At 61.7% G+C, this 25285-nt stretch overlaps 1 protein-coding gene across 2 annotated transcripts; it reads right to left on the bottom strand.

Moving 5' to 3' along the window:
- On the bottom strand, positions 1 to 24178 carry FAM53A (family with sequence similarity 53 member A). Of its 2 annotated transcripts, none has more exons than XM_082653785.1 (5): positions 23285 to 24178; positions 13373 to 13620; positions 10355 to 10409; positions 8388 to 9097; positions 1 to 706 (listed from the first exon to the last, which is right to left on the bottom strand). In XM_082653785.1, the coding sequence occupies exons 2-5, from the start codon at positions 13448 to 13450 to the stop codon at positions 413 to 415; spliced, it is 1137 nt and encodes a 378-aa protein (XP_082509911.1). In that variant the 5' UTR covers positions 13451 to 13620; positions 23285 to 24178; the 3' UTR covers positions 1 to 412. The 2 variants fall into 2 exon arrangements, with proteins under 2 accessions (XP_082509911.1, XP_082509912.1); XM_082653786.1 differs by having other exon boundaries at positions 23368 to 24178.
- Positions 24179 to 25285: the final 1107 nt, after the last annotated feature.

Raw genomic sequence — 25285 nt, 5'->3', positions numbered from 1 at the left:
CAAATGAATGCCTTTTATTGAAGTGACAGAGCAGGGCTGCCAGGACCACGTCCTCACGGCCCGTTCCAAGTCCTCAGCGACGCGGCCCTGCTCCAAACAGCCCGGCACACGACGACCACGTCCACAGAGGGGCCGGCCACGCGCCCGGTGTTTCCGAGCAGCTGAACCACGCGCAGTGCCCTTCACAGCAGGCGTTTCACCAAAGGAACACAAACCCACCCCAGGGTCTGTGCACAGACCCTGTTAACAGAATGCCCTCACGAAAATTCACTTCAAAATAGAGACGCTTTCTCGGAACCGTAAATGCCGTAAAAACGCAGAACACTTCTTTAGGAAAGGCTGGATCAAAGCGACACCTCGAGTTCAAAACAGCGCGTTCGCGGGGAAGAGCCGGGGCTCCCCCACCTGCCGGTCAGTTGTTCTCGATCTGCTCCAGGTCCAGCTCGCCGCGGCCCAGGGGGAAGATGCCCTCCTCCCCAGCGCTGTCCCAGTCACTTGGGTCCCCGCCACTCCCACCCTCGCCCTCACCGGCCACCCACCCCCGCCAGCCCCCCGGGCTGGGGCCGGCGTCGCCGGGGCTGGGCGCAGCGGTGCTCATGGGGCCGTGCGGGTCGCACGGGGAGGACACGGCTGTCTTCACTTGGGCGTCTTCCTCATCCTCGTCTTCATAATCGAGGGAGCAAAGGCTTTTTGAATTTTTTAACGTCTGCAACAGAAAAGACACAGGCTTGAAGCATCTCCAGGAGGCCACAGGGGAGGTGGCATCCCACCAAGAGGGGTCCCCGAGGTCACAGAAGGCGTCCTCGGTTCCCTGGGCCCCGCCACACGCCCTCCCACCCTCGGGGCCACTTTCTCAGAGCCCTGCCTGCCCGCGCCCCTGCCTTGCCCAGGGCCATGGCCCCACTGAGACCCGGCGCATGGGGGACAAGGGCCCGGGGACTCGAGGCCGGAGGTGTGTCCATGATCCCATCAAATACCTGCGGAAGGACTGGCCGGAGGTCCGGGGTCCTCGCGCAACAACGACCCCGCTCGTCAGCGCAGCCGGCGCCCGCCTCCACAGCCTGCCTCGGGGGACCCCCGCCAGGGCCCCCAGCTCCTGCCAGGCGAGCCCCACAGCCACCCCCGGTGCCCATCTTCCTCTCCCCTCAGCCCTCCCTCTTCCAATGGTTCCGCTTTCAACACCGACACGCCGCAACTGTCCTCACCTTAGAACGCCTGAGACGCACACCCTACGCAGGGGGCCTCCCCTGAGCCTCCACCCCCTCCAGCCTGGCGGGCATCTCCCCGCCCCGCGCCCCCGGCCGGCCGGCCCAGAGCGCCCAGCTGAGAGCCGCTCTGCCGATGGTCTGCCGCTGCCCCCGGTCCCTCCCTGAACTCCTGGTCCTGCAGCTTCGTGCAGCGCCACGTGCTGTCCATGGCGCGTCCAGGCGTCACCCCTGGGCTGCCCACCCTGCCCCGCAGACACGTCACCACGTGTTTTGGGGCTTCTCAGGGCATTAGCCGAATCCGACATGGCGACGTGTGTGGGGGTGGCGGCCACGGGGCAAGGGTGCCCCCAGGCCTCCCGCGGTCAGGCTCCTGGACACACGTCTCCCTGGAACAGGCCCCCCAGAACCACACACGCAGCTCCCTCTGGAACCAGCGCTTTCGGGGGTGCCACTCAGCTCCACCAGACCAACGGCCTTATTTCGGCTGTTGTCCTACTGGAAAGAGTGAGCCGCCAAGAAGTAACACTGAAGAGTCAAGTCCCTGAAGATCTGACAACTGGCCACAAGCCCTGGTCACAAAATGAGGACGCGTGAGATAATTTCTCCTTCATTCAAATCAAGGTGGACGCCACAGTCAAGGTCACTTTCGTACGCAGACCCCACAGCACGGCGGGCCCAGCCCTGCACCCACAGCAGCAGAAGCCGACGTGTCCTTCCTCACATCTCCACCTACAAAATTCTCCTTTTGATTCACAGCATGGAAGTCGAAGCCCTACCCAGACGGTAGTAACCTGACAGCTGGCGGGAGGACCATGGCCCACAGGTCCTCTCGGTGGCCAGGACGGAGGCCCGCCTACGACCACAACTGCGGCTCAAGCGTGAATGCGGCAGCTCTGGACACTCCCGGCTCAGGCCACGCACAGCTCGAAGTCACTGACTCTCCACACTGAAGAGCCCAAAGGGGGCGTCACAAGGCTCCAGAGGGCCTGACCTGACACGTGTGACCCTCGCTGCCGGACGGTCCTGCTCTGGTCTGACGGTGACCTGCATCTAAGCAGATGAACAGAAAATATCTTTTCAAAATCAAAGGTCAGGACTTCCCTGGTGGCACAGCGGTTAGGAAACCGCCTGCCAATGCAGAGGACACAGGTTCGATCCCTGGTCCAGGAAGATTCCACAGGCGGTGGGGCAACTAAGCCCATGCGCCACAACTACTGAGCTCACGTGCTACAACTACTGAAGCCCGCACACCTAGAGCCCATGCTCCGCAACAAGAGAAGCCCCCGCAATGAAAAGCCTGTGCACCGCAACGAAGAGTAGGGTCTGCTCGCCGCAACTAGAGAGAGCCCGCGCGCAGCAACGAAGACCCAACGCAGCTAAACATAAATAAATAAATTTATTTATTTTACAAAAACAATCAAAGGTCAAAACTTTGAGTTCTGCATCAGGGGCCCTCAGTTTTAGAGGGTCTTTCACCTTGTGTGCAAAACAGCCTGGGGGATGCGCCCACCACAGACCACCCAACTGACGCGGGCAAGAGCTCGCGCTCAACCCTCCGCTGCTGGAGCGAAGAGGCCCCGTGAGACTGACACCATCCTGCCAGCAAACGGCCGGCCCGGCCCAGCCGCAGGCTCGTCAGGTCTCTTCCTGGAAGCACAGCCCTGGAGTCCATGCTCCAGACCAGAGCTGGCCCTGCCCACAGGCCACGGCCACAGCCCAGGCGGGAGCCTCCGGCTGCCCGGAGCCCCTGGAGCCCAGCACCCAGGCGCAGGTCCAGCCTGGGCTCCAGCCGAGGAGAGGAACCTGGACACGCACCGCGGCCGACCTGGCCGAGCCAAGGCCCCCCTCACCCACCACGGGCGGAGGCCGGCCCGGTGGACACCACAGGACTGGGGGGACGGGGCTGTCCACCACGAGCAGGACACATGCGGAAACGGGGGCCACCTGAGGGTCGGCACCCCGTCTGGACTCCCAGCCTCCCCAGGCAGCACTGGAAGAGGCCTGTCCTGTGGAACTGGGGGTGAAGACTTGGGGGGTCCCAGCACCCCACAAAAAGCTCATGGCCGAAGGGCCACACCCAGGCACATGGGGCCGCCGATCGGCTTTTGGGTCCCCGGCTTAAACGCAGGCAGGCGTCCCAACGTTACCAAACACCTGGGGACAGCATCTTCTATGTAAGGCAGCAGTGAGGACAACCCAAAAGAGGAAGCAGTTTGGAGGAAACAGGCGATGCAAGACAAAGAAAACGTCCCCAGAACCAGACCCCCAACACCCAGGGATGAGATCCTCCATCTGCGAACCGGCAAAGGGAAAGAGGGGACCAGTCAGGAGGCCCACCCTCTGAGGCCGGGGGCCCCAGAAGGCAGACTGAAGAATATCACACCCCGAAATCATCTCCCCAGCAATGCGGGGGCCCCCTGCACCCGACTGACCCCCAAGGACCCGGCACAACCGACGAACACAGACACACGAGGTCTGTCCTCACGAAATGCTTGGAGGACAGAGAGGAGACTGGGGAACCAGGACCAGACGGGATGGTGCGGGGCCCGGAAGCTGAGGGCAGCGTCTGGAGTGTGAAGGGGCCGGTCCTGGGCAACGGGAGAGGACATGCAAGGCCTCTGAATCCATGCCACCCCGCTCCTTCCTCAAGAAGCCGTGCGCGAAAGAGATGGTGACAAGGAAGGCTGACCCCTGGGTCTCGGGGTTGGCGAGTCCACTCTGCAGTGGACGGCCACCTGTCTCTGGGTCTCTCTGGAGGCCCAGACACCAGCCGGGGGGTCCGTCACCAGGTGGCACAGCCAGGATGGTACCACCGCGGTGTCTCCTGCTGGGCGGCCTGCAGTGCCCGGGGACCCTCATTTCACCAGCGAGAGCCCCGTGGTGACCTCAGCGACAGGGCACGGGGGCATTACGAACACAGCCTCTCTCATGCCTCGTGCCCTGGGCCCTGAGTGTCTGGCACCTCGCCTGACCCTGGCACTGACCTTCTCAGAAGAGGGGAGAGAGCGTGGCCCCGAGGCCGCTGGGCACACCTCCACCCACAGTGCCACCCACAGCGGTCACAGCGTCCCCTCCGCAAGAGAGATGGGTGTACCCGCCACGCGCGGTTTTTACATTCATCACCTTCCACGTCCGTCTAAAGCAACACGCTCATGCGACAGTCGATCGGGAGAAGCGAACAGGTTAAAGCAGACTAGACAGAGTACATCTACCACGACACGGTCTGTTTATTCAACTTGGGGGAAACTAAAGCACGAAAAAGGACAAAATGAAAGGCAGACACGAGCTGCTCAGAAAACGAACTTGAAACACATGGACAGGGAACTAGCCTCACAAATACAGAAGCTGCAGGTCAACCACCACCGCCCCGGGTCTTCCCCGCCTCTGCCGGACCCTCCCATGGTGCCCTCCCCCACCCTGGGCTGGTGGACGGACGGCCAGGGCGAGGCCCCCAGCCCCACCTGCTCACCCTCTGCCCCCCTCGGTCCAGGAGGCCGTGAAAAGGCCGCGACTGCCTGACCTCTCGGTGCCGGGCCCCCCGCCCTCTCACCGGCCCAGTGACATCCACACAAGACTTGGGAGTCAGGGCCCGGCCGCCCCTGTGGCCACTGGGGAGGCACGTCAGCGCCCTGGCCTCGTGGGGGGCCCTCCCCAGGGAAAGCTCACAGCCACATTCCGGCCACAATCTCTAAGGCACTGTGTGCATGACACAAAAATAAGGACAAGAACCAAGAGGCTGCTTCTGTGAGAAAGCAGTGGGAACCAGCTGACCAACAAGCTCCCAGGCCTGGCGGCTCCGGGCAGCTGCGGGCGGCAGGCCCGGGCGGGAGCCGGCCTTCGACAGCGTGGAGCCCCAGCGCTGTGTCCAGGGGCCTGTGCACTCTGACCTCTCGGGGCTCCTCCCGCGCCCAGGAAGCCTCGTGGAAGGGAGACGGACTAAGGGACAGGAAACCTGGGGGTCTCCAGGTACAAACGGACAGAATTCGCCAGGTGTCCAGGCTGAGCGATGGGCATTTCCCTGAGGCGACGTCCTGCGCGGAGGGGACGCCTGGTGATGGCGGGTCCTCTATGCCCCAGCCGCCCGCAGAGCCCAGTGACCACCGCGGCCAGCCCAAGGGAGGGACCGGGACCAGGGACTCAAGTCACTCCTGCAGACGGTGCTTGGCCCCCCCGCTTGCAGCCCCGCAGCAAACACCCACGACACTCTCAGCTCGCTCCCCGCGCAGCGCGCCGCAGCGGGCCTGCCGCCCTACAGGCCCCACACCCCAAACGCAGGGAGGCCCGAACCTCGCCACTCAGACCCCGTGACCGCTTGGCCACTGTCACCTCACTCCTCTGATGTTTGAAATAATCGCGTTTTCTAGGTACGTTGTAACATCGTGATGGAGTACGGAACATACTTGGTCTTCTTGCGGGTGCCTGGTTCAGAGCTCTAAACTCCTCGGGGTTCCCTGAGTGACGGGGGCGGGGGAGCCCCTTCCAACCACACCCGAGTTCACACCAACACGACTCGACCCCGCAGCAGCCTCAGGATGGGGGCTGGTCACCAGCGGAACGAAGCCTGGGATTCCAGGGTCGGACTTTCAGCCCACCCCACCTCCACCTCCTGGGACCCAGTTAATCACCAGTGGCCAATGGCTTAATCAATCACACCGATGCAACAAAACCTCCATAAAATCCCCTCAACGGTGGGGTTCCTAGGTGAGCTCGTCAAGGTGCTGGGAACGTGGTGCACCTGGAGAGGGTGTGGAGGTTCTGCGCCCTCCCTATGCCTTGCCCTATGCATCCCTTCCAACTGGCAGTTCCTGTGTTGAAGCCTTTATGATAAACGGGTGTCGTAAGTAAGGTGCTTTCCCGAGTTCTGTGAGCCATTATAGCAAATGATGGACCCTGAGGAGGGGTCGTGGGAGCCCCTATTTATAGGTACAGGAGGCCCTGGACTTGGGGCTGGTGCCTGAAGTGGGGGCCATCTTGTGGGGCTGAGCCTTGACCTGCAGGGTCTGCACTAACCCCAGGTAGTTGGTCTCAGAAGTGAAGTGAGTTGTTGGACACTCGGCTGGTGTCTGCAGACAACAGCAGGTGTGTGGTGGGAAAACCCAGGCATTCAGTTTCAGAGGCGGTGTGAGTCCACACAGGTCACAGTCACGTCGTCTGGTGAGGGACGGAGGGGCTGCCGACTGGCTGCGGGGCCCGCTTGGGCACTGACCTCTGCACCCGGCCCGGAACTGACCCCACGCCTCAAAATGGGGATCTGAACTGGCACGGGGGGAAGGTTCTTCACCAGATGCTTTTCAACAGGTGGCCGTTGTGATCTGTTTGCCATGTTCCTAGCCACACACACTTCATCATTCACATTAAAGATAAAAAAGTACAGACTACAAATTTTAAAGGCCTGAGAAGTACAATGAGCAACTTTGTACCCAAAACTGAAACCTTAACTGTAACAGACAAGTCCCCAGAAATACTCAAAACAAACTGAAGAAACAGAAAACCCTACTAGATCCTGATTGGAGAAAGTGGGTGCCGCTCTGTTTAAATCCACATCCACCCCAGGCCCAGATGGCTTTCCAGCAATCCCACCAAACCTCCGCCACGTGAGGGAGCTGGGAGGTGGCTCCCCCAGCCCCAGTCCAGCCTTAGGTGCCCACAGCCCTGGCCGACAGCATGGCCGTGACCTCGGGGAGTCCCTGAGCAGAACCGGACAGCTGAGCCGCTCCTGGGTGCCCAACCCACGAGAACATAGCACAGACGTGTGCTGTTTCCGCTGCTAGATGTGGGCTGTTTGTTACGAGGCAACAGATGACTGATACACTATCTTATACTTTCATTTCAGAGATGGCTCTGCTGGGGACATCAGGGTTGAATCAGAGGCAGACACCCATGAGCACGAGAGAGGTTGCCAGGAGCCTGGGGCAGAATGGCTGGAGAAGGAAGGGGACACAGGACGAGACTGCTGGGCCCGGGAATTGCGTGCTGGGGGCGCAGGGGAGCTAGCTCTAGGACCACAGCCACGCGCCCGTAACAGGAGGAGCCTCTGCCCTCCCCAGGCTTGTCCCTGTCCTGCCCACACCCCAGCTCCCGTCTCCTCTCTGCTCCCCCACCAGCCGCCCTGCACGGCAGCCTCTCCATCACAAGGCGATCGCGACCATGCTTGGCCCAGAGCTCAGCAACCCGAGAGTTGCCAGGCTGGGTCCACACACATCTGTGGTCAGTGGTCCTGACACCCTCCTCCTCACCCTATCCCTGCCCCCTCCCTGGTCTGAGGGGTTGGCACGCCCACCCAGCAGTGAGGGCTCCCCCTGCTCTGCTCCCCCTGCCTACTCTGGAGTCCCTGGTGGGAACGTCCCCACAGTCCTGCCCCCTCGGGGCCTGCAGACGCTGCAGTACTCGGAGCTGGGGGTGCGTATCGGGCTCACGGCCAGCTTTCCTCCGCGGCATGTGGCAAAGCGCGGAACACCCCCTTCCTAAACCCCAGCTCTCCGCGGAAACTTCACAGCCAGCAAGTGTGGGTTGGGAGCTCCCTCCCCACCACTGGGAAGAACCTTCCAGAAAACCCACCAGTCAGGAAAGGTAAAGCTGACAGTGAAGTCGAGAGTGGGTGTAGACGGCATCGTGCAGCCTGGATCCCACCTGGGTTCTGTGGACCACGGCGACCTCAGTCCCACCCTGCGGGCTCCTGCGCCCCCGCCAGGACCCCAGGCACAGCCGCCTCTGTGATGAGGGGGCCTGGCAGGCCGTCCTCTCCCTTTTCTCACGCCAGAGCCCCGTCCTTGCTCCTCAGCACCCCCAGAAGGTCCTGCCGTCCCCCTGCAAAGATGCACAGGTCAGACCTCTGGAAACCGGCTCTTTCCTTTAACTCTGCTCCGAACTGCCCGCGATCAGAAAACAGCATGGGAGGGGCAGGCGGTGACCCCGGACACCAGAATCTTCAAGCTGGTTCACAACCCAAACTCTGAACAACACCTTCTCCAAAGAGGCCTCATTGGTGGCGGGCTCCGTGAAGGACGGCAAGGAAAGGCTTGGTGGCGGACGGCGCCCGCTCAGCCTCGACGCCCTGACCAACGGCTCCTGTCTCCACCCTGCAAAGGGCAGCCCAGGCCCGCGTGGGGGGCGGATCCCCCCATAAGCGCCCCGCCCCATGGAGGGGGCGCCTGCACTGGACGCAAGAGGGAGCCTCACCCGCGTCATTTTCAGGAAGTCCAGGGCCGGGCGCGGCCAGCGGGCATCCTCCTCACGCCTGCGCTTCCGCTGGCCCTTCCCGCCCGCGCGCACACACGGCTGAGAGCGGCAGCGGAGCAGGCCCCGGCGGCGGCCCAGCTCGGGCGTGGACGCGGGCGTGGACGCGGGCGTGGACGCGGGCGTGCTGCCCGCTGAGGGTGGGGCCGCGTCCACTGGCAACAGGTGCTCCTGTGACAGGGACAGGCGGCGGCGCGGCGAGGGCCAGCGAGGTCCGGCGGGTTGCCGAGCCGGGCCCAGGGCCAGGAGGCCGCTGCTGGCCAAAGCCGAGGCCGGCCGGGGCGCGGGGGGTGAGGCGGAGCTGGCAGCGGGGAGGGCTCGGCCCGGCGACCAGGCGCCCCCGGCCTGCAGCGTGGCGCTCCCGCCACTGTGGCAGCGCCGCTTGGAGACGGGAGCCCAGACTCTGGAGCCACCGGGGCGCCACGGGGACCGGCAGCGCGCCAGCTCGTCGGGCTCCGACAGGGAGCGGCAGTGTCGCTTGGTGGGGGGTGCTGAGGGCGGCCCTGCGCCGTCCCTGAGGTCCCTGGCACTGACCGCACCCAGGCTGGCGCTCGGGCTGCAGGGGCCAGGAGGGAAGGGGATGGCAGGGCCCGCGGCCCCCTGGCTTCCAACGGGCTGTCCTCCACCGACGACCTTCCAGGGGTGCTTGTCTTCTGGGGAAACACGAAGGAGAGACGGGTGAGGGGCGCACGCCCCCCGCGCCCTCAGCCCTACCTGGCCTCAGGGTGGGCCCAGCCCTGCTCGTGGGATGCCCCTCCCCCCCGCCCCTGCCCTGCACAGTCGCAGCTCACACCACGGTGGGGACGCCTAGGGGCACGGGAACCTGACACCACAGACCCAGCTTCCTCGTCATCAGACGGGGGCATAAGGGTCACTCGAGAGGCCGAGCGTACAGGGGTCAGCAGCTCGACACAGATGGGCTCACGCAGGCAGCATACCTGGGCACGGGGGCAGCCAGGGGAGTGGGGCCAGGGCTGGGGGAGCCCAGAGCCCTGATGACCTGGCCCGGGGGCGGCCAGCAGCCCCTCCAGCCCAGCTGCTCTGCGGTCACCCCCAGCTGAGGGGCCTTGGCATGGAGGCCAGGACCCGCCGCTGGGAGAGGCACAAGCAAAGGCCCTAGGTGACCCCGGGTCACGAGGACGCACAGTCAGTCAGAAAGGACGGCAGGGCTGGCTCCGTGGCCTACGGGAAGCCCGAGGGGCTCCGAGCCAGGACTGGCCCTGTGTGGGACGGAGACGGTGCCCAGGGCCACGTGTGGGCCCGTACCACCCGAGACCCTGGTGACAGATGCACCTGAGCAGCCTGGAGGGAGCCGAGCACAGCGTCCCCGTGGAGGTGAGCAGGGCCGCAGGGGAAGACCCGGATGCCACTTGGACTGTCCGGCCTGAAGTCGCACCACTAGCACCTCACTGCGACCACGGACACCAGCCACGGTTCGTCACAGGGGCCACGGCGCCCACACTCACACTCATGCAAACAGACTTACGCTCGGGCGGCCAAGGCTCCTACGCCCATTCAGACCACAGGGCACACGTGGCAGGGGCGTGCGGTGCAGGGAAGGGGTCCGGCAGACCCAGGCCCTCCAGGCACGCACAACCCCGGCTCCCACCACTGGCCGGGTGTGCGCCACACCAGCGCTGCGGCACAGGCCGTGTGTACCGCCGGACCCCCGTCCTTTCCCTGGTGGCCACAAGACCCCACCGGGCGGGCCTTTCAGGTCTGCACTGCCAGGCCGCTTCCAGAAAGGAAGCTCTCCAACCCGCACCGCTGCCCAGAGGAGGGAGAGGCCAGCAGAGGAGGGGGCGCAGCAGGGGCCCCGCGCTCCGTGTCAGCCTCCCCGTCCGGCCCTGCTCACGGGGTCCTGGCCCACAGCAGCCCAGAAAGACCCGCTGGGGCTTTTAAATACTTACTGTGGGTCTCAGAAGGGAACGAGTGGCCACTTGTGTTCAGTTTCTGGGCAGAATACTGAAAGTGAAGAGAAAGAAGTTTCAGTACTGTGGGTTTACACATGCGGATTCAGAAAGAGTTCCAACTCAAGAAATAGGCCTGTGTTTTTATCCCTGCAATAAACTTGTTTGTCCCCAACACTGTCTTTCTTGGTGATTAAAAAGAAAAACATGGGCCCCGGAATACATTTCTTTTCTTAATCAGGATTTTTAAAAGCTTCACAATTATTCAGTTAAGTAAAGGACATAGAGGGCCACAAGCGGACTTCCCTGGTGGCGCAGTGGTTAAGAATCCGCCTGCCAATGCAGGGGACACGGGTTCAATCCCTGGTCCAGAAAGATCCCACATGCCACGCAGCAACTAAGCCTGTGCGCCACAACTACTGAGCCTGCGCTCTAAAGCCCGTGAGCCACAACTACTGAAGCCCACATGCACTAGAGCACATGCGCCGCAACTACTGAAGCTCGTGCGCTCTAGGGCCCATATGCCACAACTACTGAGCCTGCATGCTGCAACTACTGAAGCCTGTGCGCCTAGAGCCTGTGCACCACAACAAGAGAAGCCACCGCAATGAGAAGCCCGTGCACTACAACGAAGAGCAGCCCCTGCTCGCCGCAACTAGAGAAAGCCCGCGCGCAGCAATGAGACCCAACGCAGCCAAAAATAAATAAAAGTTTTTTAAAAAATAAAGTGACAAGGCAAACCATGGGATAGAAGAAAATATTGGCAAAACACACATCCAAGAAAAGACTTGTATCCAGAATATACAAAGAGTTCCTCCAAACCAGTGAGAAAAATGCACACAACCCAAAAGAAAGATGAGCAAAAGGACAGCAAAAACGACATACAGACACCCAGTAAGTACAGGAAATGGCCCTGATCTCACTGGTCATCAGGGACACGCGGTCAGAGTCGTGAGCAGACGCCACCATTCCCGACCAGGGTGATGGCACGGCTGGGGCGCTGACGGGCCTCTGGGCAGGCCTTCACTTAACACAGTGGGAACAGACTTCCACAAGAGGCCTGCACGCGAACGCAGTCAGCGGTGTCATTCTTAACAGCCAGTCGTGGACACATCCCAAGTGTCTAGCAACAGGAGACGCGGACCATTCAACAGAGTAAAGGAACAGCTCCTGATGCACCGTCCACACAGCGAACCCAGGGGCGCTCACTCGCCTTGAGTGGAGAAGCCAATCTCCAGGAGTACACGCTGCATGTCGGCACTTCTGGGACAGCAAAGCCACGTGGGGCCACAGGGGACCTCCCGGGGCGGTGGAGAGGTTTGCAGTGACGGTGACAAGGTTACCGCGCACACGACTGGAAAACCCACCCAATCCACACCAAACCCCATCTGCACATTTCACTAGATGAAACGTACACCTCAATAAAAAAGTATTTTTTAAACTCAAGGCTTTAAAAGCTGAGCTCTCTGCCAACCCAACTATACCTGCACGGCCGGACGTGCTGGAGGACACACACAGCACGCTGAGGCTACGTCCACGGGGGCCAGCACACGCTGACCCTCCCTGACCTTGCACCCCCCCTCACTCCTCCACCTGGCACCCTTCCCAGGCCCCCAGCACAGCCCTGCAGCAGAGGGGGCCTGCTCCCCTGACCCGAGTCATGGCCTCTGCTCCCGCCCTGGCCCTCACTGAGAACGGACGCCAAGCACCTGTCCCCACCAGGCTCGTGTCCCCACCGGCTCCTGTCCCCACAGGGCTTGCGTCCCCACCAAGCTCTGGGGCCTGTGGGCCCTGCTACCCTCTCACTCCCACGTCCGGCCCAGGCTCCAGCTGGCTCGCCGCCCACAGCCTCTGCTCCAACGAATTCCAGCCCTGTGTCAACTCCCAACGCCCCTCCTCACTCTACTTGTCCCCAGCACATCATCTGCTTCGCCTCGACCCCAGCATCGAGAACAGCTGCCCTGCTCTCTGGAGCGCCCCGAGCCCAAAATCAAACAGTGATAGAGATGACGGGGACTTTCTTGCTCAGAAAGAGACACTGAATTGTGTCTTTCGCTATGTAAATTACACTCTTATTTTCTTTCTTTTTCTGGCTGCGCAGCTAGCAGGATCTCAGTTCCCTGAACAGAGGCCCTGGGGCAGTCAAAGCGCCCAATTCCAACCACTAGGCCACCAGGGAATTCCCTCCTCTTTTTTTTTTTTAAGTGAATGTTAGAGCAGGTGCTCTAAGCCACGTCTATGCACCCACAGCACAGGAACCCCACGGACGCGTCAGCGAGCCTCACCAGGAGCTCAGTGAAACGCCCACTGGTACAGAAAGGCACTATTTCCCACACACGCGCATCCTGTACAGGAGGACGTGTGGGGAAGTCACACAAGGTGAAATGATGTGTCACAACGGGAAGAGTTCTAAGTGGGACTTTTCTTGTCATGCTCTCTCTACAGCGAAACCCACTCGCGTGCCCCCTTCCCTGCAGGACACCACCGGCGACAACAGGCCAAAGGCTGGGTGCGGGCGACACGACGGCGCTGAGCACCTGCCCGGGGAGACGCTTAGGCACGGCCCCCAGCACCAGGCAGGTGCGGACGCTCCGCCGCCTCCCTCCGGACTCCAGTTTAACCAGGCAGGGTGTGAGCTGAAGGACATGGCAACACGGCCCTAGAAATTGGCTCCACCTCGGGCAGAGCTAAGCCACAGAGACAGAATTCAAGAGGAGCTCTCAGGAGGGGCGGCGCCCGGAGGCACGGGCAGCGTCTGGTGGGCCCGGCTGCCGACCAGGGTGGGCGTTTGCCCACTCAGCGCCCAGGACCATCCGCGTCTATGTGTAACTTAGGCTTTCCAAGTTTGTTTTTAATGAGGCTGAGGACCCACCATCACGACGCTGACGGGCTCTGGGGGCTGCGAAAGCGCCGCAGCCTCCCTGGGACACTGCCCCTCCCTCCTCACCTCCCCCCATCCTCTCCCCCAGCTGGGGCCCAGCCCAGGCAGCGGCCCCCAACACGGGCCGGGCAGCTCACCGGGCCGGCATCGTAGCTCTTGCGGGCAAGGTCATCCAGGCTCTGGTTCTGCAGCTTCTCAGTGATGAGGGTGACCATGGTCTGGGGCCCGTGCCCTCTGTCCGCGCCGACAGGCCCTGGGGTTCTGGAACATCAGGCTTCAGGAGGCCCAGGCCGCTGCTGGCTCTGAGCTAACCCTCAAGGGTACGTTTCCATTTTAAAGACGAGCGATCCATTCCCAAGGGTTCTTCAGAGGCTCGTGCCTGTTTCTGGCAAAGAGAAACAAACCCTCATAAGGATTACAGGCAAAGCCATTCAGCTAATGACTCTGTCACCCGCCAGGACTGCGTGTGTGAATATTCTGATCTCGCTGCCTAACAAAGACCCTCCCGCGTGAAAACTACCACAAGAGCTCTCTCCTGGAAAATGTAATAAAAGCAGCGGTCTGGGTGAAGGATGGCAGGTGGACACGCATGAGAGCCGGCGAGGGAGGCCTCCCCACCCCTGCTCCAAACACAGGCGCCAGCCGGGAGGAGGCGCGACCGCCACGCTTCGGACTCGAGAAGCTGCTGGAAACCTAGTCCTCAGCCAGCGGCAGCGAGACCCCGGAAACGAGCTGGCCATGAACGGCTGGACCCACCTGGCCGCTGACCAGCCACCGCTGACCACTGACCGCAGCAGTTAGACACCCCTCCGCCCCACCTGGCCAGTGAGAGCCCCGCCCCCAGCTGAAGCTGGGGTTCCCTCCTGGGAGGGGGGCGGGGGTGCAGAGTTGGCAGCAGACCCAGCTGGCGGCGGCCCAGGGGGGACACTCGGAGGACCCGGCTCCCCGCAGACGCTGACGGGAGAGGGCCGGCCACCCGCCCGCCATGCAGGCACCCCCTTCTCAGTGGCCCGCTGCCGCCCGTGAGCAGCTGCTGAGGGCCCCCAGCCCAGGAAGCCACAGACAGAGGCGGACAGACAGGAAGACCCCAGCAACTGGAGAAAACAGATGACACCAGAGGACGAGAGCTTCCAAGTGAGAAGGCGCTGTATCTACACAGTAAGATCGCTAAAAGTGAACATTTAGAGGAAACTCAAAGAGCTGTTGGAAATTAAACATGACAGCAGTGATGGAACCTCCATAATCTTCAGAGCCCGGCTCCTAACTGCCCCCCAGAGGCCGTGAGCTCGCCCCGACCAGAGGCCCCATCCACACCCAGGACTGGTTCTAGGCCAGGAGAGCTGCTCTCCATCCACAGTGCCCACGTCTGTGCCCCTCAGCCTGAAGCCCGTCCACGGGGTCTTCAGCACCCAGCATGCTTGGCGCTGACAGCAGCCCTGGGCTCCCCGTCCTAAGTAGAGATGGCCACCTCTTCCAGCACAGCCGGGGACCCCAAGGCCCAGACGGGAGGGTCAGGGCCAGCAGTTCCCCAGGGGGCAGCTCTGCACCGGCAGTGGCTCTGCTTCAATGCGTGCGAACCCGGGAACCGGATCAGAGCTGTGGCCACACCACACGCCCACCGCCAGCCCCCAGTCCCTGGGCAGGGCCAGCCAAGCCGCAGAACAGCTCCCCCTGCCGCTCCCCACAAAGCCACCTGGGCCCCACTCAGAAACCCCTCACAGGAGAGGGGCTTTACGAGGGCCCCTTCATCCCGACACGTGACAGACCAGCCTCCCTTGCTGCAACCCCCCGACGCCCACGGCACTGCCCTCTGACAGCCGGCAAGGGGGCAGCGTCCTCCTCTGCCCTCTGCCCCGAGCCGACCGCTCGGGGGTCTCTCAGACCCTCCTGTCAAACCCTCTTCGTGGCACACGGCACACAAAACCCTAGAAAGGGAACAGCAGCCACGGCAAAATTTGAAAAAAATAATAAAACAACTAGTACTTTAAAAACAGGCCCCACGGTCCTTGGAGAGATGGCTGATGTCCAGGGCTGGGGCAGGGAAACGACCAGAGGAGGCTGGGCCATCTCCAGGTGCCAGAGCATCAGGACAGGAGCAGAGAGTGGTGACAGGGCCCCCAGGGCAGCTGCGAAGCGAACGAGGCAAGTGGACTATACTCCGCAGAAAAAATAAGATGCACAAATCCACGCTGAAATAAATAATTGAAAAGGTGGGCTTCCCTGGTGGCGCAGTGGTTGAGAGTCCGCCTGCCGATGCAGGGGACACGGGTTCGTGCCCCAGTCCGGGAAGATCCCACATGCCGCGGAGCGGCTGGTTCCGTGAGCCATGGCCGCTGAGCCTGCGCGTCCGGAGCCTGTGCTCCGCAACGGGAGAGGCCACAACAGTGAGAGACCCACGTACTGCAAAATAAATAAATAAATAATAATTGAAAAGGTAAGGAAATTGGGGAGGGGGAAGCTCTTCCTTTTGGTAGAATGCCAACTAAGACATGTAGATGGAAGGACGGAATGTCTTTTAAATCACCACCTGAAAAGCACCGCATAAAGTTCCAGGCAAGAATCATCGCTGAAGCTAAAGCCAGTGGGTGGAAGCACGAGGAGAGGCAGGGTATCACGGGGCCCCAAGGGTCTCCCTGCAAGGCGCTCCATCGTGGACCGCACAGCACAGGCGCCTGGAGGCCTCACAGGGCCCCAAAGGGTCTCCCTGTAAGGCTCTCTGTCGTGAATAGCACAGCACAGAAGCCTGGAGGCCTCACGGGGCCCCCAAGGGTCTCCCTGCAAGGCACTCCGTCGTGAACCACACAGCACAGGAGCCTGGAGGCCTCACAAGGCCCCAAAGGGTCTCCCTGCAAGGCTCTCCGTCGTGGACCACACAGCACAGAAGCCTGGAGGCCTCACGGGGCCCCCAAGGGTCTCCCTGCAAGGCACATCATGGACCGCACAGCACAGGAGCCTGGAGGCCTCATGGGGCCCCCAAGGGTCTCCCTGCAAGGCACATCATGGACCGCACAGCACAGGAGCCTGGAGGCCTCATGGGGCCCCCAAGGGTCTCCCTGCAAGGCTCTCCGTCGTGGACCTCACAGCACAGGAGCCTGGAGGCCACCGTGAAAGCCAGAGGCCAAGGTGAGCACAGCCTGTTCCAGGGCATAGTGACAGCATGGGACACGGGATTCCTGTCAGAAACACAGAAGCTGGATTTAGCTGTGAGGAAAAGTCAGACAAACCCAAATGAGGTGAACTGTGCGAAGTGACGGGCAGCGATCAGCAGTGTCAGGGCCGGGAGAGACGCACACGAGGGAGTCCTGCCCTGCTGACGACCCTGGGAGGACACGAGGTCCTGGGTCAGAAAAAGGGCTCCAGGGGACAACGCCTGACATCTGCATCAGCACAGCGGTCAGAGCCAGCACCTCGGGTCCCGATCCGACCCTCGCGCTGCGCCACGTCCGACACGGACGCCAGGAGCCACGCGGCCCCCAGGGGGCACGGCCAGCTTCCACGTGGAATGGTCCTCCGCCACCACTGCAGACGTGCAAGAAAGACAACAAAACAGTGTCAGCGCAAACACGGCTCCCGGCTGCTGCGGGCCGGTGCGCGCAGGGCGCAGCAGCTGCGGACAAAGCGAGAGACGCCCAGTGGGGACGCCCAGCTGCCCGCCCGGGGCTGGGGGTGGGGGCTGAGCACCGGGCAGAGGAGAACGACCGTCCTGGGTAACGTTTTCATTGTCGTCTTGGGGAAGGAACGCGTGCCACTCACAGTTGTTAATATGCAGATTCAAATCCCAGCTCCCCGGAGCTGCCCCCATGAAGAACCGAAAACGGGGGGCTTAGGACAGCAGAAACCTACTTCCTCCGGGTTCTGAGACCCAAAGCCAGAAGTCGAGGTGTCGGCAGGGTTGGCTCCTCCTGGGGCCTCCAAGGGGGGATCCGCTCCCTGTCTCCCTCCCAGCCTCTGGTGGTGGCCAGCGGTCCTTGGCATCCTTGGTTGTGTCGGCATCACACCCACCTCTGCCTCCATCCTCAGGCAGCCTCTCCTGTGTGTCCTGTATCTCTGTATCTCTTCTTATCAGGACACCAGTGATTGGGTTGAGGTCCACCCTAATCCAGCATGACTACATCTTTTTTTTCTCCTTTTTTAAAAATATTTATTTATTTTTGGCCGTGTCGGGTCTTCTTTGCTGCGCTCAGGGTTTCTCTAGCTGTGGTGAGCGGGGTCTACTCTCCGTTGTGGTGCACGGGCTCTAGGTGCCCGGGCTTCAGTAGCTGTGGCTCACGGCCTCCAGAGTGCAGGCTCAGTAGTTGAGGCACATGGGCTTAGTGGCTCCGCGGCATGTGGGATCCTCCTGGACCAGGGCTCGAGCCTGGGTCCCCTGCATTGGCAGGCGGATTCTTAACCACTGCACCACCAGGGAAGTCCCCAGTATGACTATATCTTAATTTACATCTTAATGTAAAGGTCGTGGGGTCAGGACTTGAGCAGACCTTTTGGAAGGACACACTGTGTCAACCCTCAAGGCCACGCCAGTTCCCCTTATAAGAAATCAAACGATCAGGATGGAACCTCACGGGCACAATGCATAATGCCCTGCACGTCCCTGCTCAATGGTCAGCATGATGAGCCGGGGCTGGAGCAGCTCAGGACAGCGTCCTGGCCCTGAGGGAGGCAAGCTCGCCTTGGGAACAATGCCAGCTGGTGGCAGGTGCTAGAAGGAAGCGAGCAGGACCCCATCCATGGCAGGGCGGCCTGTTGGGAGGACGATGGAGCCAACACTGAAATCTGAGCAGGAGGTACCAGGACAGAGGGACAAACCCAGGACCCTGGGGGCCCAGGTGGACGCAGACGCCAGACGTGAGAGAACTAACCGGCCCTGCCGGCCGGGCGCTGAGGGCCGGGAAACAGAGGCTCCGTCCCACAAGCCCTAGGACGACTGAGGCAGACGTGTGGCCAGGGCTCCTCGGCACCCCTGGAAGCACAGGTGACCTTTGACTCCACCCACAGCCCCAGTTCAGAAGCTCCAAGACCCCACGCACACACACTGGAGCATCCCCTGACCAGGGGACAGTCTCCTCCCGTGTCAGGCGGACCCGCCGCAGAGGAGGCCCAATTGTGGACGCCTCGCCACTTTTCCTACCGTGAGAAATTCAAAGCCGCTGTCCTCCCTCCAAAGGCGCTGGTCCTTCTTCACAAGCAAACCAGTGACCCGGCTGCCCACCTCCCAGGGCTCCTCTCCCTGCCCACCCCTGTGAGCCTGGGCAGCCGCAGCAGCAAAGCTGTCCCTTCCCGTCCACTCAGCAGCCCTCAGCTGGCAACAAGAAGTAGCCACAGGGCTCCAACCACCAGAAACACCCTGCGTGGCTGCGGGACAGAGGCCAAAATCCTCACTCTGGGCCTCCTGGCCCCTCACGTCCCCACACAGGCACTCTCCAGGCCCAGGGGTGTCACGCACACAGTAAGTGCCCAACGGGCGGCCCCGCGCGTGGCCCGACCCAGATCTGAGGGCCTCTCGGCCGGCCGCTCTGGCCCATCTCATCCTCTGGACTCCACCCTCCACAAGGGCGCCAAAGTGGCTCTGCTTTTCTGTTCTTTTCATTTCAGTTTATTGACATAGAGTCAGACAGCATTTGTAAAGCCATATGAGTGTCTGAGGGCGGCCACACGCTGGGGGCTTAAGCAACAGACACTTACTGTCTCCCGACTCTGGAGGCTGTGCTCCCCCTGAAGGCGCCGGGGAAGAGTCTGTTCCGGGCTCTGCCCCGGCTCCTGGTAGCTCCTTGGCCTGTGGCAGCCTCACTCTCACTGTGTCTGTGTCCGAAACCCCCCTTATTATAAGGACACCAGTCGTTTCGGATTAGGGGCCACCCTCCTCCAGCATGAGTTCACCTTAACTAATTACATGCAACAATCCTATTCCCAAGGCACTGGGGTTTAGGATTTCAACACAATTCAGCCTACAACAAGCCACGTCTATCGTATCACGGCAACGCATAGGTTTAAAAGCCAACACTGCTGCATTTCTGTAACGCAGAGGACGGGCACCAGCAGTGCCTCTGCCAGGGCACTTCCCCGCAGCTCTGCACTCGTACCCCGAGTCCATGCTGGACGGTGCATGCGCACAGCTGTCCTTGGTTGTCTCTGACTTGGGGAGCATCAGGGCTGACGTCTTGCCAGCACATCCCCACACCAACTCCCTGCCCCCCCCCCCGCCTCCCAGCCTCCCAGTGCGGCCCACCAACACTTCCGTAAGTCATCACCGACATCACTCTGTCATTGTAAACAGCATCCCCAGCTGAGCCACACAGGGAGCCCGTTTCCTCAGGTTAATAATTGCCTCCTTTTTCTCCTACCCAAAGTTTCTGCCCGATACAAACTCTTCCCTCAAACTCCCCCAAAGAATTATCAACTCGGCAAGCAAGCTTCATTTGGTCAAAGATGTCAGGACAACCGTTAGGCCGTGTGCTCCTGGACCCCCGGCCTCTGCTCAGGCCGGAGTGGCGCTGGCCAGCTGGGCCCTGGGCCTCACCCTCACCTTGTGGCTTCCTGAGCAGGGTGCCTGGCAGGCGTGTGATGCCCGCGCCCCTTCTCTCCTCCCTGGATGCCTGCCGGACTTTCTGACTCTTCTGTCTCCCAGGGCCGGGAAACATACACAGGGCCTTGAGCAGGGTCTTCTTAACCAGGAACCCAAGCCACTGGGGCCTCGGAGGTTCGACAGCATCACTGCCGAGCCCCTCCCGTCCCCCCTGCCCCTGGTCTGTTTCAGGGACAGCCGGTGCTCTGCGCTGCGCTCCTGGGCTGGCCCTCCCTGATCGTCCGTCTCTGTCTCGTTTTTGTTGTTGTCGATCTGTTTCCACAATGGCCAACACCTCATCTTCCACGCCTTCCAGTGACATGTTTATTTCTGCTCCCCTGTTTAACCCGAGGGCCCCGGCGCGCCTCTGAGCGCCGTGAGCCTCCGTGTGTGCTCATCTATGAGGCTCTGACCCAGCACAGGGCTCTCCTCCTAACAGTTTCTTCGTCCTGTCCCTGCTATAGTGTCTCGGTTCCCTCAGCCAACTCTGCTCAGCTGGACTCAGCTTCAGGCCGGAGGTGTCCCCTGTGCCCATCACCCTGCTCCCCTTTCACGCTGGGAGGGGCCTGCACGGCATTTCCATCAAGGGCCACCCGGTACTCGGGGAGGAACAGGTGGATCCGCGTGGACAGCAGGCTGCAGACGGCAGCAGCCCGGGCTGGGGGCGGGGGGACAGGGCCACTGGAAATGCAGCCTCCCTCCAGCCCTCAAGCCGGACCCAGCCCTGGCTGCACCCCAGACCCCGGGCCCGAGCCTGGGCTCTGGACAGGCTGCTCCAGCTCCCCCGCCAGCTCCTGAAGCACGAAACGGAGAGAAAAGTTTCCAGGACCTGCTCAGTCAGTGGTGCCAGAGCGCGGGGAGGCCAGAGCCAGGCCACTTTAGACCCAAAAGCATCGGTTCCGGGGTTTTCACAGAAAAGACAGCACGGAGCCCCCGGCGCCGCAGACCCAGCAGCGTGTCCCCAGCTCCAGGCGCGTCGTGCAGTCACAAGCTCGAGGCCGGCACAGCGGCACCACCTCCAGCTTCTCAGAGATTTTCTTTCATTTTCTCACCAAGAACACTCGAACAAAACTTGGAACCTGACTGGACATGAGTTATTAACTAGCACTGTTTGTGTGCTGGTCTCAGCGCCCCCCAGGAGAAGGTGGAGCTGAGGTGCCCCTCGACCGGACAGAGGCAAGGTGACCTCCGGGCGCTGCAGAGGCCTGGTGCCTTTAGGGACACACCCTGAAGGCACCACGCACGGGGCGATCACAGTGACGGAGAGGCCAGCCACCCCGCTCCCCACATCTTCCCAGCCCCGGAGCCAGGATGTCCCCCGAAGGGACGCTCAGCCCCAGCCCCCGGCCAGCCAAGCTCCTCCAAATTCCGGGCCCTGAGACCCTGAGCAGTAATAAATGAGCGTTGCTGTTGGAAGCCACCAGTTTTGGAGTGAATTTGTTGTGCTGTCATAGTAACCAAAGCAGTGACACTTAGCAAAGCGAAGGGAGCCAAGCGTCCCCCTCGAGCTGCTGGAGCCAGTCACGGTCCCCACTCCTGCATCACATGGAGGCTGGGAAGGAAAGGGGAGTGGCCATGTCCCCACGCTGCATACAGGCCACAAGGGAAAAGTTACTGCAGCCGCCGCAAACGCCCGATGATTTTCAGTTGGCGGGGTCTGGGGTACGAGTCCACGTCAGGGGTTCGGTGCTTTCCCTAACAGGGCACATTCGGTGCCACACTCACGACCCCTGGGAAAGTCTGAGGCAAAGACAGCCCTGTGTCAGTGCCACCGAAAAACTGTGCGCAAGGCCACCAAAGTCTTTTCGAAAAGACTTCAAAACAAAACGAGAAAAGAAGACAGAAATCACCTGTCCTAACTAACCAACATCTTGCTAATATTAAAATACACAACTGGAGGGTTTAGACAACAGGAGTTTTAGTTTAAAGTTGCCCGGAAACCATGTTTGAACTGTGACCTTTGCAAGGCAACAAAGAGAAGAAACTTACATGATATCAATAAAAAGGAGACTATGACCGTTACCTCCCTGCTAGTGCGTGCAGAGTGCACCACGCTGCAGAACAGACACCACACCCAGAAAGTTCGTTCTGAGAAAGGATGTAGGGTGGGCTCTGATCGGCTGGACAGAAGACCCAGGGTCAGACCCCGGCGGGCCTGCTTCGAGCTGGGCTCTCCCAGGTCCGTGACGTCACCTCTCTGGGAAAGACCAGCCAGATCATGAGGCTGCAAGGAATCAAATTAAGGAACGCGCATGAAGGTGCTGGGTCCCCGGCACACGTGTTAAATTACGACCACTTATAACAAACGCTTAAAAGACTGTCAAAGTCCACTTGCCTTTCAAAAATATTACAGCAGAAAAAGCCAAAAGAGTTTACATAAAAATTTTAATTTGCTTTAAAAAAAAAAAAAAGTTGTTTTTGAATGTCTGCAATGCACCTGTAAAAAACACCAGACTGGGGCTTCCCTGGTGGCGCAGTGGTTGGGAGTCCGCCTGCCGATGCAGGGGACGCGGGTTCGTGCCCCGGTCCGGGAGGATCCCACATGCCGCAGAGCGGCTGGGCCCGTGAGCCATGGCCGCTGAGCCTGCACGTCCGGAGCCCGTGCTCCGCAACGGGAGAGGCCACAACAGTGAGAGGCCCGCGTACCGCAAAAAAAAAAAAAAAACACCGGACTGTTGCCCTGGTTCTTTTATCTACCAGCAAACAAACAGGCCTCCTATGTGCCTGCTCCCTGTGCACCCAGGTGTGCATGAGCAAATGTCTCCATAACCAGGAAAGGTCCTGATGCACCCACTTAAAAAGGAAAAAAAAGACAATAACGTTGGCAGCCTCTCCATTACACATTCCCAGGAGCTACAAGAACGCCTCTCCTCTCCCCAAATCCAAAGTCAGTCAAAAAAATGTAGGGATCCACCCAAAGAGCAAACCCTTTACACCACACGTGCCACCCACCCGTGATCCTTAACCAAGGTCTAATGGTTCTCTGGACAGTGAACCATGGGAGGAGACCAGTTTAAAGAAAAGCCACTGTTCCTAACCAACTGCTATCTCAATTTCAGCTGGGGGGTAATATTCCAGAACTTCAAAATCAAACTGTTTCCCGGCCTTCTGCCATCAGACTGCTAAGGCTGCGCTTCCCTGTCCGACCTGCTTTGATAAGACAGTGAGATGAAGAAGCAGAACCTATAAGCTCAAGTTAAATTTCTTAAATACTGTGAAACTGAAGCCATTCTTGAAGTCAAACTAACCTATCTAGAAAAGCGCTCAATACAGAGAGGTCATCCTATACTCAATTAAGTAGTGAGTGACTGAGTTAAAAAGAATTGTAAAGTTGTGGAAGCTTAGAGTCAAGTACAGGTAGCCCGTGACCAAATGCAAACAACTGGAGTCAATTTAACACAGACATAACACTTCAGATCTGCGGCTGTACTTGGAGTAAAGGGAAAATAAAGCAGAAATAAAGAAAAACACTCTCTACCTAACGCACCTCTCTCCACTCCCAGGAGAAGTCTGAGAGACTCAACCCTCGTCTATGCAGAGAAAGCAGCTTCGGAATCCACTTCCAATCACCTTCCACAGTTCGCCGGGGAGGGTCTGGTCTCCCCCGTCGTGCGGGTCCACCTTTGGGCTCCCTTGACGCACAGTTTATCACGTCCAACTTCCTGCTTCTCTCTCGCTGCAAGATGACAGGCACATGAGTCTCGGGAACCGCTCAGGCCGCGCGTCTCGGTACCGGAACGACGACAGCTCGCAAAGGCGACACCCAAAGTCGGTTCAGCAAGTGGCAGCGCGCCCCAGGCAGGGCCCCTTACAGCCAAAGGGCGCGTAGAGTGTACGGGGCCCCGGGTGCGCAGGCTCTCGGGGCGCGCGGGGGTCCCGGGGCGCGGGGCTCTTGGGGAGCAGGGATTCCGGGGCGCAGGAGTCCCAAGGCCAGGGATTCTCGGGTCGCGCGGGGGTCCCGGGGTGCGCGGAGCTCTCGGGGCGCAGGGGGCCCGGGGCCCGGGGCTCTTGGGGCGCGCAGGGGGCCCCGAGGTGGGCAGGGTCTTGGGGTGCAGGGGGACCGGGGAGTGGGGGGCCCGGGGCCCGGGCCGGTCCGGGGGTGGTGCGCGCGGCAGGAGTCCCAACCCCAGGTCGCGAGCCCCCGGGTCCCCGCGCCCTCAGCGACCCGCCCGCCGCGCTCTCCGTGTGCAGCGGCGAAAACGCTCGGCACCGACGCGAGTGGAAAAGCATCGGGCCGCGCGGGCCGGGCTGAGCGCGCTGACAGGAGCGGGCACCCTCTGGCCCAAGTTCACGCGCGGCCCCGCGCGGGCGGGCGCACGCACGGCCCCGGGTGCGCGCACGCACGCCCCGGGTTCTCGCGGGCCACGCCGGGCCCTGCACCTGAGCTCGGCCGGGCGGGCTGAACGAGGGAGGCGCCGGCCCTCAGGCCGCGCTCCTCCCTCAAAGGACGTCGCGCCTCAGAGGCAACAGGACCGCGGCCGGCGCCCCGCCCCCACGACACAGGCACCGCCCCGCGCCGCCGCCCCGCCCATCAGCTGGCCGGCACTCGCCTTCCCACAGCCGCGCCGCTCCGAGCGCATGAGAGGCGGGGCCTATGTCGTGGGGGCGGTACCTCGGTCGGCGGGTGGGCGGGGACTTACGGCGGAAGGGGCGTGCCTGGCGGGGCGGGGTTTCAGCCGAGGGGGCAGGCCTACGCATGCCGGGGCTTGTTTCCGCGGCGGGCCGGCGAACGGCGCGTGCGCCGTGCTGGCCCCGGAGTCGGGGCCACACCCACACACGTACCTGCGCGCCTGCGGGGAGTGGGCGTGAGCCAGTGTCCGGGAAGGCGAAGGCGGGCGGCGACGGCGACCTAAGGCAGCGGGAGGGCACGCTCGGCGCAGGGGCGAGTGGCCTGCCCGGCGCGAAGGGCTCGGCCCCGCCGGCGGCCCGGCCGTTCGGGGTCCCCACTCCCCACACCGTACGGCCCGGAGCCCTGGTTCGGCCTCGCCGCCCACCGCGCCCTGCCTATGACCCGCTGTGTGACCTCGAGCAAGTCTCTTGCCTTCTCCGGTCTCCCGGCGACTCCGCCCTGTGCGACCGGCAGGGCGGCAGGGGCTCAGAGACCGTGGTTAGCGCTCCTGGCAGGAGAGAAGGGTGGGCCTTCGTCCGAGCACAGTGGCGGCTGAGACCGGACCTCTGGGGTGTCTCCCGGAGGTGAGGCTGGCGGTCAGGGGACTGGCCCTTGGAAGGGGCCCTGACTCGCCCTCCAGCCTTCCATCCTGGTGGCCGGCTGGGGTCCTGACCCAGGCCCACTGGCCCCCGCATCAGACCCGCCCTGCCGGCCCAGCTCAGGGGGCAGCTCTGAGGCCGGGCGTCTGCGTGGGCTTGTTTCAGACGAGATGGTTCATTAAACGGGTACGGGCAGGCAAACGCTCCTCACCCGTGGGAGGGGTCACTGGGGCTGGGAGAGGCCTTAGGGACCCTGTGGTCCACAGTTCCCCCACTTGAG

The sequence above is a fragment of the Grampus griseus genome, assembly GCF_964374135.1.
Source record: "Grampus griseus genome assembly, chromosome: 4".
NCBI classification, from domain to species: Eukaryota; Metazoa; Chordata; class Mammalia; order Artiodactyla; family Delphinidae; genus Grampus; species Grampus griseus.
This window is presented reverse-complemented; position numbering and strand designations above follow the sequence as displayed.